At 41.8% G+C, this 12,905-nt stretch overlaps 1 protein-coding gene across 7 annotated transcripts in view; it reads right to left on the bottom strand.

Annotated features, from left to right (window-relative positions):
• LOC119484848 (nucleosome-remodeling factor subunit BPTF-like) overlaps positions 1-12,905 on the bottom strand; it is a 55,588-nt gene that overhangs the window by 538 nt on the left and 42,145 nt on the right. For 6 of the 7 annotated variants that reach the window (XM_037763976.1, XM_037763978.1, XM_037763977.1 and 3 more), the window contains 8 exons: positions 12,392-12,553; positions 11,896-11,978; positions 8,139-8,364; positions 7,572-7,903; positions 6,488-6,658; positions 5,770-5,962; positions 5,154-5,238; positions 3,039-3,225 (listed from right to left, as the gene is read on the bottom strand). In XM_037763976.1, the coding sequence (XP_037619904.1) occupies positions 3,039-3,225; positions 5,154-5,238; positions 5,770-5,962; positions 6,488-6,658; positions 7,572-7,903; positions 8,139-8,364; positions 11,896-11,978; positions 12,392-12,553 (1,439 nt within the window). Of the gene's footprint in view, positions 1-47; positions 952-3,038; positions 3,226-5,153; positions 5,239-5,769; positions 5,963-6,487; positions 6,659-7,571; positions 7,904-8,138; positions 8,365-11,895; positions 11,979-12,391; positions 12,554-12,905 lie in introns of those variants that run through there. The other variant, XM_037763980.1, reaches the window with a different exon arrangement.

Below are 12,905 nucleotides of genomic sequence, written 5' to 3'. Positions count from 1 at the left end.
TACAGAGACGGGCAAAGAGAGGAGGAAGAAAACAGTTGGAAAACTTCTTGGTGTTTCCTTTTTTATTAAAAGCTTTACAATATGACAAAAATATGCACTAGGGGGAAATACAAAAAAAAAAAAAAAAAAACATGAATTGGATGCCAGTGGGTCAGACACTTTGACGAAGACAGAGCAGCCATGTTGGTGAAATGTTATCGAAGTGTATGATCGGCCCAACAGTATGTACAAGGGCTTTTTTATTTTTTTAAACTGGAGACTGTCGAGCTTCCATATTTAGAACAGGAAAGCTAAACTACATTTTTTCTCCAATTTATCTTTACAGATCCTACCATTATTTCCTTTAGAACATAAAAATAGTCCTTCACAAAAAGATATAATATGCACATAAAATAACACTATACATGGGTACAGCCAATAAAAAGAAACTAATAAATGTTGCATGCTTTTTTAAAAAGATTCTTGGCTAAGAAATGAGGTAAAAATGTTCTGCTGCAGCATGTAATGACCAATATGATATACAACAGTTCTGTCAAATTAAAAGATAAGTTATCCGCGTGTGTGTGTGAAGTCAGATTTTACAATCAAAATCCTTAGCTTTTTGTTTTTTATAAACTGAATCTCAAGAAAAGAGAATAACAAACTTCATGTTTTTGTCTTTTATATCCAACTCAAACATAAACAAAATATCAGTCATCTGTTGCAAGAAGTGTAAGAAAATACATTTTCCCTTGAATGCTTTGTGTTACCAACATGGCTGCCATTATTAGACAGTAGAAACCGTGTTTTATTTCTGTCCTTTGCTTCTAAAATAAAAAAAGGATCACACCTACAGTGTGGCTTAATATATGCACTTTCTTACAAAGTTTTTAACGCTGTTTTAAACAAGTAAAAACAGCAATTTGTTTGTTTTAAGAGTGACCCCGGCACCCAGGAGTTTGACATCACAATCTGCAAGAGAGAGAGAGAGAGAGAGAGAGACAGAGGGAATGGATGGTGTAAATAGGTGAAGCACATCACCGTTTCAGGCACCTAGCTGGATGCAAACCACAAGCAAACCTTACTGAACTAATGAAACATCAGAGCGGAGATGATCGTAGAAACTCCCTGTGTGTCGAGACAAGATCTCACTAAAAACTCACTATGAAATGTTCAGCTTGTCTTTCAGTAAATAACCAAAATAAAGTACAACAAAAGGCACATAAACGACATGTATTGTATGTAAATATAAATCAACCTGTCGCTAAAACCTTGTAGTGTGCATCCACCTAAAGCAGTCACATCACGCAGCGAGGGCAATGCAGTGAGGTGAGTTCAATAAAGGCACAACCAGATAGTGGAGTTATTGGGGCTTATTTGCTGCTTCCATACTACAGTATGAGCAGGAACAACACTAAGAGCATTAAAGGGATAGTTCGGGTGTTTTGAAGTGGGGTTGTATGAGGTACTTATCCATAGTTGGTGTATTACCTACAGTAGATGACGGTCGGCACGCACCCAGTTTTGAGAAGCAGACAGGAGTTACGCATGGAAAACGGGGTCGGCAGCAAAACGTATTTTAGCCACCCTAAAAAAATCATTATCAGTTTAAGTGTACACTATATTTAGAATATTTTCACTGATTTATCTTGCCGTCAGACAGGATTACAGTCTATGTTTCTGACGGGGAACTGAAGCCGTTATCTAGGCTCTCGCCAAAGCAACCAGACTCCATTGAAAAAAAAAAAAAATTTACTTCGCAGAAGAGTTGCTGGTCTACCGCAGCCTTGATCGGATAGTTTGTTTGTGTTACTGGGAGAATTTGGTTAGTTCAGTTTCACCAAAGTCACACAAACCCCTGTGTTCTGAACATTCCCCGTCAGAAAGGGCTGTCTGACGGCTTCAGGTAAAGCGGTGAAAATATTCTAAATATAGCGTACACTTATACCGATATAGATTTTTTTAGGTGAGCTTTTATTTTAGGTGTCTAAAATATGTTTTGCTGCTGGCCCCGTCCACAGCAGTACATTGCTTTGCTCCTGTACTAGTACTCCTGTCTGTTTCTCGGGCGTGCCGACCGTCATCTACTGTAGGTAATACACTGACTATGTATAAGTACCTCATACAACCCCACTTCAAAACACCCGAACTATCCCTTTAAGGCCATAAAGAGCAGGGTAAAACATTGCTTCAATTGGATTTGTAAAATGCTTTAGATGATATAGAGCTTTGGGTCTCAGCCTGAACCTGAAAATCCCAGATTGAGTAATTTTCCGTACTTCACCAGCCTATATGGAACAAAGTTTGGTGAAATAGTAAAAACTTTGCTTTTCATTTTACTATACTTTACTATTCCTTATCATAGATGGTAACATTACATAACTCCACTAAAAACAACAAAGCAGAACATGCACCTTCATTACACGATGAAAAGCTGAAGCAGATATGTTGTTATGGGTGGAAAAATCAGCCGACTGAAGGCTGAATGAAGATACCACCAACATGAAACTGTAGATGAGTGTGAGAGAAAGCTCATACGGTCTGGAGTAGGGAGGGTGAAGGGAAAGCCATGCATCCGGCATCAGGCTTTTAAAAAATGTTACACGGTATTTGTGGAGATTTAACCGTGTCAGTGTTTTATGCTGGCTTGTTTCGGAGACGGGTGAAGCTTGCTGGTTGTATGAGCATTCAGTCAAATAACAAACAAACATGATTTACATGTTTAGAGGAAGGTGGTGACCCAGAAAATGAAAAGGAAGAAGGAGATAATGAACTCCACTAGCGTCTGACATGTATTTTTCCATGAGAAGTTTCATTTTATTGCTCTCACTGGAGAAAATGTGTATCTACCCAGCCTCCAAGGAGGTCAGAGGTCACAGTCAGCTACACAGCTGGAGCTGCTAATGACTAAATGTCTCTCTCTGAAAGACACTTCATTCACTGACCCAGGGGGCTTGTAACACTACTTCCCTTCTCTCAAAAGTCACCCGCTGCCATTTTTTTGGGGGGTTTCTTTTCCTCATCAGTGCTGATCATCATCATCATTTTCCCCATCTTACCTGCTGGCTTTGAACCCTTTGAGTTTCTGGACGAAGAAGGTCTCCAGAACCTCGGCACACTGGTAGAAGGGCGAGTCGCTGGGGTTGTAGTAGCGGCAGTTGTCGAAGATTTTGGTCATGTCCGCTACAAACTCTGTCAGCTTGATGTACTCGCGCTTCTGTATCCTCTCCTCCATGGTGGAAAGGTCTGAGAAAAGAGGATTTATAAAATAGATTTGGTTAACGATTGTGTGTACAGCACGTAATAGAAATCATGAACTCTTGCCAGAGACAAACATCACAGACGCAGCAGAGGAATATCTGGCTTTTCTAATCAACTTTGTTCCACAAATCAGCATGCCTGCTTCAAAGTAATTGCAGCTCATGTGGCATGTGTTTGACAGACGTTCAAATATGTTTCCTGGGAGCTCAGTTCATCACTTTATATGTGACAGCAAAAATCCAAAACGTCTGCCAGCTTTAACCTCTATCTAGTCAGCCTTCCAGATCAGTTACTGAGATCTGACCGATTAGTCATTCCTGAGGAGAGCCTCATTATCTGAGTGTCAAATTAATGCTTCCAAATCTCCCATAAAAAAAGAGCTTTCAGTGTTACTAACCTGGTTAAATCAAGTTAGAAAAAAAATAAGATTGAGTTAGCGGAGAAGCTGGCAACAGCCGAGGCTTCATATAATCTGCTGCTGCCGGTGGTTTGCTCTGCACGGCGTCCCCGGGGCTGCGTTTTAAACAAACATATCCCACTCTTAACCTCCTTAACCCCCACCCAGCTGGCTTACAAACCTCATGGTCAATATCAAAGACCTCCTTCTTCTCCGTCATCAGATTTCATCTCAAAACCCTCCAAAAACTACCAACGGCTGCAGCTACACCAGCCAAATGCTTTTTTTCTTTTGAAAACCAACAAGGTCTTTTTCTTGCAGTGGAAGGGAGAGGGGAGGACTAGAGTTTCCAGGACCGGGCCAACAGGAGCTAAGTGTGGGGCTGGTCCCTTTCCACAGGGAGCCCGGCAGACCCGGACCAGCTCATTAACGGTTTGTTTGTGTGGAAGTTCAAAAAGGCCCTGCTGACGTAAGTCCCCATTTACATGGCCGGTTTGATCTGAGCTGGAGGGCTTCCTCCCTGCTGGCCTCCTGGTGGCTGTGTTTTAATGTTTAAAGATACAGAGGCGGGGTGTTGCTTCCAGTAAACTAAAGCAATTCTGAAATGAAAACAGCACCACTGAGGCAACTTTATCTTCCGAATGGGGATTGCTCTCAATCCCAGTCTTGGTAATCTGCTGATTCATGAGTCACGCTTTTAATATTTTCCTACATAACGGAGCCACAAAGCGCAAAACTTAAAGTATGTCGACATCAGTAAAGCCGATCCACAAAACCATACGATGTTTTAAAGAGTTCTGCATTCAGAAAATACAGCCTGGACCATTGCTTTCATTTGATCGTTACCTCTACTATGTTGTATTATTAACTTTATGGACCATTTTCATTATCAGTTAATCCATTAATCATTTATCATGTTTGAAAAATGTCAGAAAATAAGGAAAACCTCTAACAAAGCCCAAGGTGACGTCGTCAAGTTGTTCATTTTGCTCAACCAACCGTCCAAAATGACAAAGACATTCAATTAATAATGATACTACAGAGAGAAGAGCAACAAATCCAAAACAGTCAAGACGACTGAACCAGCAAATATTTGGTATTGTACCTTCATAAATGACTTAAGCGATTGCTCGATTATCAAAATTGTTGTTGATAATTTTGTCAAAATGTCACTGAAATAGATGCCGAGGGATGCCACAAATACTAAAAAATACCAATAAGCAAGTTTTGAAAAAAAATAAAAAACAAAACTGGACTTCCAACTGAATTAACCTGCAGCAACAGCACAGACAAAAAATAAAGCCTAAGTGAGTAACATTGAATTAATATGCACAATATGTGCACAAACAGAGGCACTCAATGGCATGAAGAACATAGACAGGCTCGAGTCCAGAGTAGTTGCCAATCCAAATGGGACCGGAGGCTAATTCAAGCAGCTGGGAAACATTCAATTACAAACCTTGTTGTCAGTATTCACTACCATGTTTGGGTGCTTTTACACATTTCCTCCACTCACCCATTGGTTCCTTGATAACCCTGTAGTAGTCCGGGGCGTCGTTTGGGTCCACTGGCTCCAGGAATGGCCACGCCATTTTATGCGCCTGCAGGGGAGGGAGGGGCCGTGAGGGGAGAGATAAAGAGAAAGACAAGACACTTGAGAAAGCTGAAAACTGCTGAAGAAAAACAAACAGCGCCATGAAAATGACACTGGAAGCAGGTGGGTCAACACAGATGTTCTCTCTTACTTTTCTTCCACACTTGTATCTCTCACACATACACAGACCGCTGGAGAGAGGAGGACAAAATGAGAGGAGAAGAGGTAGGAGGAGGAAGAGGAAAAGAAAGGGAAAGGAGTAAAAATGCTGAGGCCAGGCAGCGGTCCAAGTAGCGCTCTGGGCAGCCGAACCCATCAGATAAGACGCACACAGAGGACTTTTGTTTGCTGCTCTTACACTGTAGTGCGGCCACGAGGAGCTGTGTTACTGTGTGCGCTCTATCGCTTGTAATAAAACTACCACTACAGTGCTGTAAGCTACTGCTGAGCGTGTTCAACCTCTCCGAAATTCCCACCGTTTTGGTTTGCAGAATAGAGTTTCACACGTGTTTGTTCAGCTGCAATAAATCGCTTTTACCTGTAAGGAACGCAGAATTCGCCGCAGGCCCTCGTAGTCCTTGTCAGTAAGCGGTGTGAAGACCGTCATGGCGTCCTCTGTCGACTGACATTGTGGACACACGTATTCGTCGATGTGGTTCGCCTCGCTCTGCAGGATGCCCACACAGCGACCGTGGTACCAGTTCTGACACCGGTCACAGCCGATGTAGAACCTGGGAAGGAAAGAAGAACCCTTTACTTGTGATGTAGGGCCCACTTATATTTCAATGTGCTTTATAAATAAATAAATTAGGTAACACTTCTTCATAGTCAAGTCAGCACACTGACAATCTGACAGCTGTTGTTGCCTGTTGGGCTGCAGTTTGCCATGTTATGATTTGAGCATATTTTCCATGCTAAATGCAGTACCTGTGAGGGTTTCTGGACAATATTTGTCATTGTTTTGTGTTGTTAATTGATTTACAATAATAAATATATACATACATTTGCATAAAGCAGCATATTTGCCCACTTCCATGTTGATAAGAGTATTAAATACTTGACAAATCTCCCTTTAAGGTACATTTTGAACAGATAAAAAAAAAGTGTGATTAATTTGCGATTAATCACGATTAAATATTGTAATCGATTGACAGCCCTAATATAAAGCAACAACAGCCCGGTTTTGCCAAACATCAGAAGATGTACCAACAGAAGCAGAGTGAGGCACACAGACACACAATGCTGCAGCTCCTTACTGGGACTCGTCGTATGGCGTCTTACAGATGCAGTACAGCTCCTCCGTGCTCTCCTGGCCCCGTTTACACTCCACGCAGATGTAGTCGTCCATCTTCTTGGCCTCCTTCTCCGTGATGCCCACACACTCGCCGTGATACCAGTTGGTACACAGGTCGCAGCCGATGTAGAACCTTTACAGAGAGAGAGAAACACAAAGGTGAAGATACAAAGGTCACTAATGTCTCGCAGTAGACACTGTCTAGTTTACAGTACAACTTTATCATGGTTATTAAAACATTAAATTAGGTTGTCATGCAATAGTTTGCACATTTTTTTTTATTTCCACCACATCTGAAGCACCGTGTAGATTGGAAGAATTTGCTGTTGTTGTTTTTCCGCTTTAGTACATGACCACGTTGATAAAATTAGCAAACAGGGCTACGTTGTTTTTTTTTACTTGTCGGGAAGTTGGCTGTATGAGCCATGACGTTTAAACATCAACTTTAAACGAAATTCCATCCCTCGTCCTAATATTGATTCTTCAACCAGTGCTTGCTCACAGGCTGAATGAATGCTCTACACTAGCTGCTGCAGTCTGGAGGGCTTGTGTTTGACCAGTCAGCAGAGTTCAGTAACTCTACTCTGATAGTTTCTGATTCATTGGAAAGTACAACCTCAGGAGAGGGATGTTTTTTTTTAAAAAGATTATTTTTATGGGGAATTTATTTGATCATGATAACGGAGAGACAGGAAATGTGGGGAAAGAGAATGGGGGAATGACACGCAGAAAACTGTCCAGACAACTGGGAATCGAACTGGAGACTCACTACTCAGGGCATTTACAACCAAGTGGTATGGGACCTAACCACTCGGCTATCGGGTCGGCTGTTTGGCAGGCAGGAGACAAAACTGAAACCATATTTCTGCAGAGTTCCTTTAAGGGTTGATGGAAAAGTTCCACCGGTCAAATTGGTCATTAAGTTGTTCTTTTTTGGGGATTTTTAAATTTAAAATTGTGTTTTACTGTGCCTACTACTGCCATGCCTAGCCCCCTGGGTAAGCTAGTATTAAAATTCGAGAGTACTCCAGAGAGCGTTGTCATACTTGGTCTCGTCGTAGGGCGTCTTGCAGATGCAGTAGAGCTTGGTGTCTTTTTTGCTCTCCTTGGTGCTCGTCGTCGAGATCATCTTCTTCTTCTTGGATTTGGCCGACGTCGCGGTCTCCCTCTCCTCCTCCCGTTTCCTCTTGTGTGACGACGTGACGCTCGTGGCGAGGTGGTGTTGAGAGGCGATGCCGTGCGTGTGTGTCATAGTATGTTGCTGCTGGTTGTGTGCGGCGGCGGCAGCGGCTGCGGCGGCAGCAGCAGCCTGCTGGGCTGCAGCCTTCTCCTTCTCCTTCTCCCTCCGCATCCGCAACAGGTCCCTCTTTAGCTCCTCCTGAGGAGTGTGATGTCAGGACAGATAGGGGGTTTAAATGGGTGGAGAACGCCTTTAGAAGCTGAATTCAGATTCTGTAATTTATATTTAATAATGTCTTTTAAGGGATAAAGGTGTTTCCAATGCCATTTGTCACACGCTCTTCATAATTATGTTTTAAACTTCATGCTGAGTGTGTAAAGCTTTATGCATACTTGACACGTTGGATTGCATCCTAATGTTCCTGCCGTCATACCTGGGCCTCTAGCTGCAGCTCCTTGTCGAGAATCGCCCGCTTCTTCAGGATCTCCATCTTGAGGCTCTCTTTGTGCCGGTAAAGGAGCGAGGAGAGCTTGCTGGCGTTGGCCAACCTCCTCTTTGCCTCCATCACCTCCTCCTTCTTCTTCCTCTTGGCCGCCTGCCTCTCATCCTTGTCTATCCGGTCCAGGATGAACTTCATCACCTGGTTGCATACGATCATCCTGAACAGACACAGACAGGAGAAAGGAATTAATTACAGACTTATATTCTCCCGACCTTTTAGAAGTTAGAGGATCATTAAAAGCATATTGTATAGAATAGGGGATGAACAGCCCCTTGAATACAGTAGAAACATGTATTAGTCTCGCCTAAAAACACAGCTCAAGAAATAGGCCTGCTGAATCTAATGAGGACCCATGTCAAATAGGGCTGTGGTCCATTCAGAGTATTTTCTAAGACATAAAATACTCCTGCTGAGAGAGAAGGATGAAAGTGCAGGGAGGGAGAGGATTATCACATATCTCAATCTTGAATTCAGAAAGTCGGTACAGTCACAGAGGAAGAAAGTTATCCCTCTGACACACCACTGGAGTATTAATCCAAACAATGCTTCAATGTTTCAGAGAGTACAACCTGCACGGTTATTGGCTACTTCAAAACATCTAACTTTCCACATGTAAGAAATGGCAGAGCGTGTCAATGAACAATGAAAGCAGTTCTCTCAACACAAGTCCTTGAGGTGTTCTGGTGGCTCAGTTGCGTGAGCTATGTAAGTCCAGGGTTTGACTAAGACTCTGGACTTTTCGGTAACTCTTCATTTTACAGGTCCGCAAATTTCATGGTAATTAGTTGATAATTAGCAAATAACCTTTTTGGATTTCTTTGGAATAACTGTCAAATTACCAATAACATTATTTAATAATTATATTCTGCTATTTCCCCAATAGCTGGTAATTTATTTAATACATTTCCAGGAAAAGAATACAAAGTTAATTGATATGCTTTATTATTATTATTATTATTATTATTATTATATATTTAGGTTACATTTGTGTAGACAATAAGTCATACAATGGTGAGATTTGTGTCTGATCAGAAGTGTCTTCTATTAGTTTTGGTTTTCCACCTCCGATGAAGAGCAGCCGCTTCTCAAGTCTGAGGGCCCAATTTTAACCATTATATGCTATTTTAGCATATAAGAATTAAATACTGTTTATAACAAAGTCATTGTCAATAAATTGAGAGGTAAATATTGGGGTAATTTGGCAGTAATTCCAAAGAAATTTCAAATAGGTTACTTGCTAATTATCATCTAATTACCATGAAATTTGCGGACCTGTAAAATGAAGTGTTACTGACTTTTCTTGTATCCCTCCCTATTTGACTCTAAATCTTTAATTTTTCTTCTGTGAACTATCAAACAAGATATCAAATAATAATCTTGTTTTTCCCCCCAACAACTTACACTGGTACAGACTTTTAAAATCCCGAACCTAACATGGCTACTTCCTGAAAAGCGATGCTGTTGTGACATCATCCCTGTGTGAACCAAGCTGTCCGCCACGTGTCTCACAGATGTTAGAGGGGGTATTTGGTTGTCCAGTGTTTATTTGTATGAGACTCAGTAGCATGGGAGTGGAGCTGCGGGTTGGAAGAGGGGGTGTGCTGGGAGATGGACAGATAAGATGACAACTGGGAAGCCACACTGCTCTTGTAAACACGAGAGAAAGAAAGGTCATGCATGCAAATTCTAGCAAATAAAAATGTGCACATGGGGGATTCAGGGTCATGTGTAGGGATCCTATACTGTGTGATGATATAACTTCCTGAAAATCAGAAAGAAGTACAAGAAATATTGAGCAATGAAGAAGGAAAAAAAAGCTGGGAGATGCTATAAAACATTTTGTCAAAATTGAACGTCAGTATATTACAGTAAATCAAGATAATTCATGGCTCTGTTTTCCCCCGTACGTTCACTTGTGTTTGCTAACATTCACAACTAGTTCGCGTTCAGTGCACGTTTGTGTGAATAACGCACAAACACATCGGTGGCTGCGGAGGTCAAGGATGGGCCAGGGTTCCTACAGTGCGTACAGTACACTGAAGCAAACACTGCAAATGCAGCATGAAAGTGGAGGAGACTAATGAAACGGGACACACAGACGCACGCTGATGTCAGAGGTCGATGTTATTACTAACACAGTCGTGTTTTGAAGGAAAAGAAAAGGATGACATGAAGAAATGGAAACAGGATGGAAAATAAGCAGAGAGACAGACAACAGACAGAGCTGCTGTAGTGATGTCACGGTAGTCTGGGTTTGGTATTTCAGGTTTGTGTGAATGGGTACAGTGTTGACACACCGTCTGTGGACATAAACACATGGTTGTCAGGGTCACCTGTAGGTCAGAATATAATCTATCTACAGCGTATAAAACAGCAGGGAAGCCTTTCTAAACGTTCCACTACGTTGAATTTTATGTTATAGATTTTGTTTTTATTTTTATAGTTGTATTAGTCTTAACTTCAAGGTGAAAGCAAGCTAACAAACATCTTGACACTGTGTTCTGGTCTTCAGAAAGACTCTAGGGAACTACGGTACCTGGCCCTCAGGTACGACTCTTGATAAAACAGTGCCAGTGACCAACAGTAGTATTTATCACACGGCTCTGTTGAATACTCGATTCTATGCTGACGCACGTTGAGGTGAATATATAATAGTTAAAATCAACTGGCATTTGGACAATTATTATAATTTATTAACGTACAAGACATACAATTAATATGCGCTCCTCAAAGCCACCAGACTCCATCCCAGACAACAGTTATTTTACCTCGCTGGTCGTCACAAAACACACTTCCTTCAAACTCGACGGAAACAAAATCAAAACCGTTTTGTTAGTCTTTCCACTGTTCCAACAATCACCAGCTCTGGTTTGATAGTTTGAAAGAGAGACTGAAAAAGTAACAGATATAAAAAAAAAAAACTACGTAACATTTTCACTGTTTACTAACCCTGCTTCCACAAAAAACCCCAGAAAGGCCAGTGCAACAGCACGGCATACCCGCAATGGGAGTATCGCCTATATTTAGTGGGGTTTCCTGTGTTTAAAAAAACTGCATATACTGTATGCGCTAATTTTGGTGGAAGAAGTGGAGTGATGATAGCTTTAGCAGACCATCTGTATCTGAGAATTCCCCCAGCATCCAATATCAAGAGCTATGCATGAGTAATGAAAGTGAGGCTACTTCATTTTAGACAGTGTGTACTCAGAGGGACGCTGCAAAGAAGAAATATTTTATCTTCATTATTTTGTCAAACGCTGCTAATAGACTTTTTGTATAGAGAAGCGTAAACTCGCTACATCCCTACAAATCGTTGTAGGGCTGGAAGGGCCTTGTGTGATTTTATTGTGCAACTCCTCTCATTTATACATGGCTTTGTCTTTGTGTTCTCGCTTGTAGGGTCACAGTGAGTACATGCAGCTGTTGGGTGGTTACACACCCTAAAGTTCCCACGCTGTGTAGTACCTCCCTACGTGGTGTTTGGACAAAAGTCACACGGAAAGAGGAGAGGATAGTGTGTAAAGACTGCCCAAGTGAGATCCATATGATCAGAACATGGAAGCATAAGAATTCAAAGAAGGACTGTCGCACAAATAGCGAACCTGAACATCATTTCTGTGCTGCTATTGTTTCCATTTTTATGGTGCTGCATATGTTCAGCGTGATTGATGACAAGCTGGACACAAACCTCTGATTCTCTTCTCTCTCTGCAGGCGTCAAGGTCTTCTTCTGCTTCAGGTGCTCGATCACAGCATTTTGTTTCATCACCACCTGAAACACACGACGCAGGAAGATGTCACAACAAACCAAATGTTTAACTACAGAAAAGACGTTTACAGTTTGAGAGGTAGCATCTATAGTGAAGCAAAAAAAACAAAACATATTTAAACAAATGAGAGGCAAAAAAACTTTGTGTTGTAACTTTAGCGATGTTTAATGAGTACTACAAATATCTGCAGAAATTGATTATTATGAAATGTGACCAGACAGTGTAGTGTGTCAAATAGACATGGAGACATGTGAAAACACACACACAGTAGTAGTGGCAGTATAAATAAAGCCAGCCTTATGGAGGGTTGGAGGATGGCGACTGTTTATGCACTGAGGGCGGGGGAGACAGCGAGCTTTGGACTGAGACGAGCGACCTGGCTACGACGGGTGCTTGAGCACGCTCACATACACACCTGTTTCTGAATGATGTCGCTCTGGCTGGCTGCGTTGAGGGCTTGCTCTCTCTTGGCCTCTGCGGCTTGTCTCTTCTTCTGCTGTTGCTGCTCTCTGAGCTGCTGGATCCTCTGCAGCTGCTCCTGGACAGAAGCTGCCTGGATGGTCACTACGTTCCCAATCTGTGCAGACAACGTAGTGTGATGAGAGATACCATTTTTTAATACTCTAGTCTAAATGTGTGAAGCAGCACACAGAAATTGTCTACATTTTCAGATTCGTTTTCTTCTAATTTTAATAGGACCAAACTCCTTAGCAAGGTCCTATGAAGGTGATATAAGTTAGGGGTCTGGGGCCAGTTGCATAAACTGAGTTTAACACTAGTCCTTGCCTTAGATTGTCAGGTTAGACTAGTCTAATTAAGCCTGTGTGCATAAACATTAAGACTGACTTACTCTGAGGCAGGAAAGTTACCTCACCTCTCCCCCTTGCAGCCTTGTTGCTATAGCAACAATCTGTTAGGTCAGTTGGCAT

Source organism: Sebastes umbrosus, chromosome 3, assembly GCF_015220745.1.
Source record: "Sebastes umbrosus isolate fSebUmb1 chromosome 3, fSebUmb1.pri, whole genome shotgun sequence".
Taxonomy (NCBI): Eukaryota; Metazoa; Chordata; class Actinopteri; order Perciformes; family Sebastidae; genus Sebastes; species Sebastes umbrosus.
The sequence above is the reverse complement of the archived record's forward strand: the minus strand, read 5'-3'. Positions and strand labels throughout refer to the sequence as shown.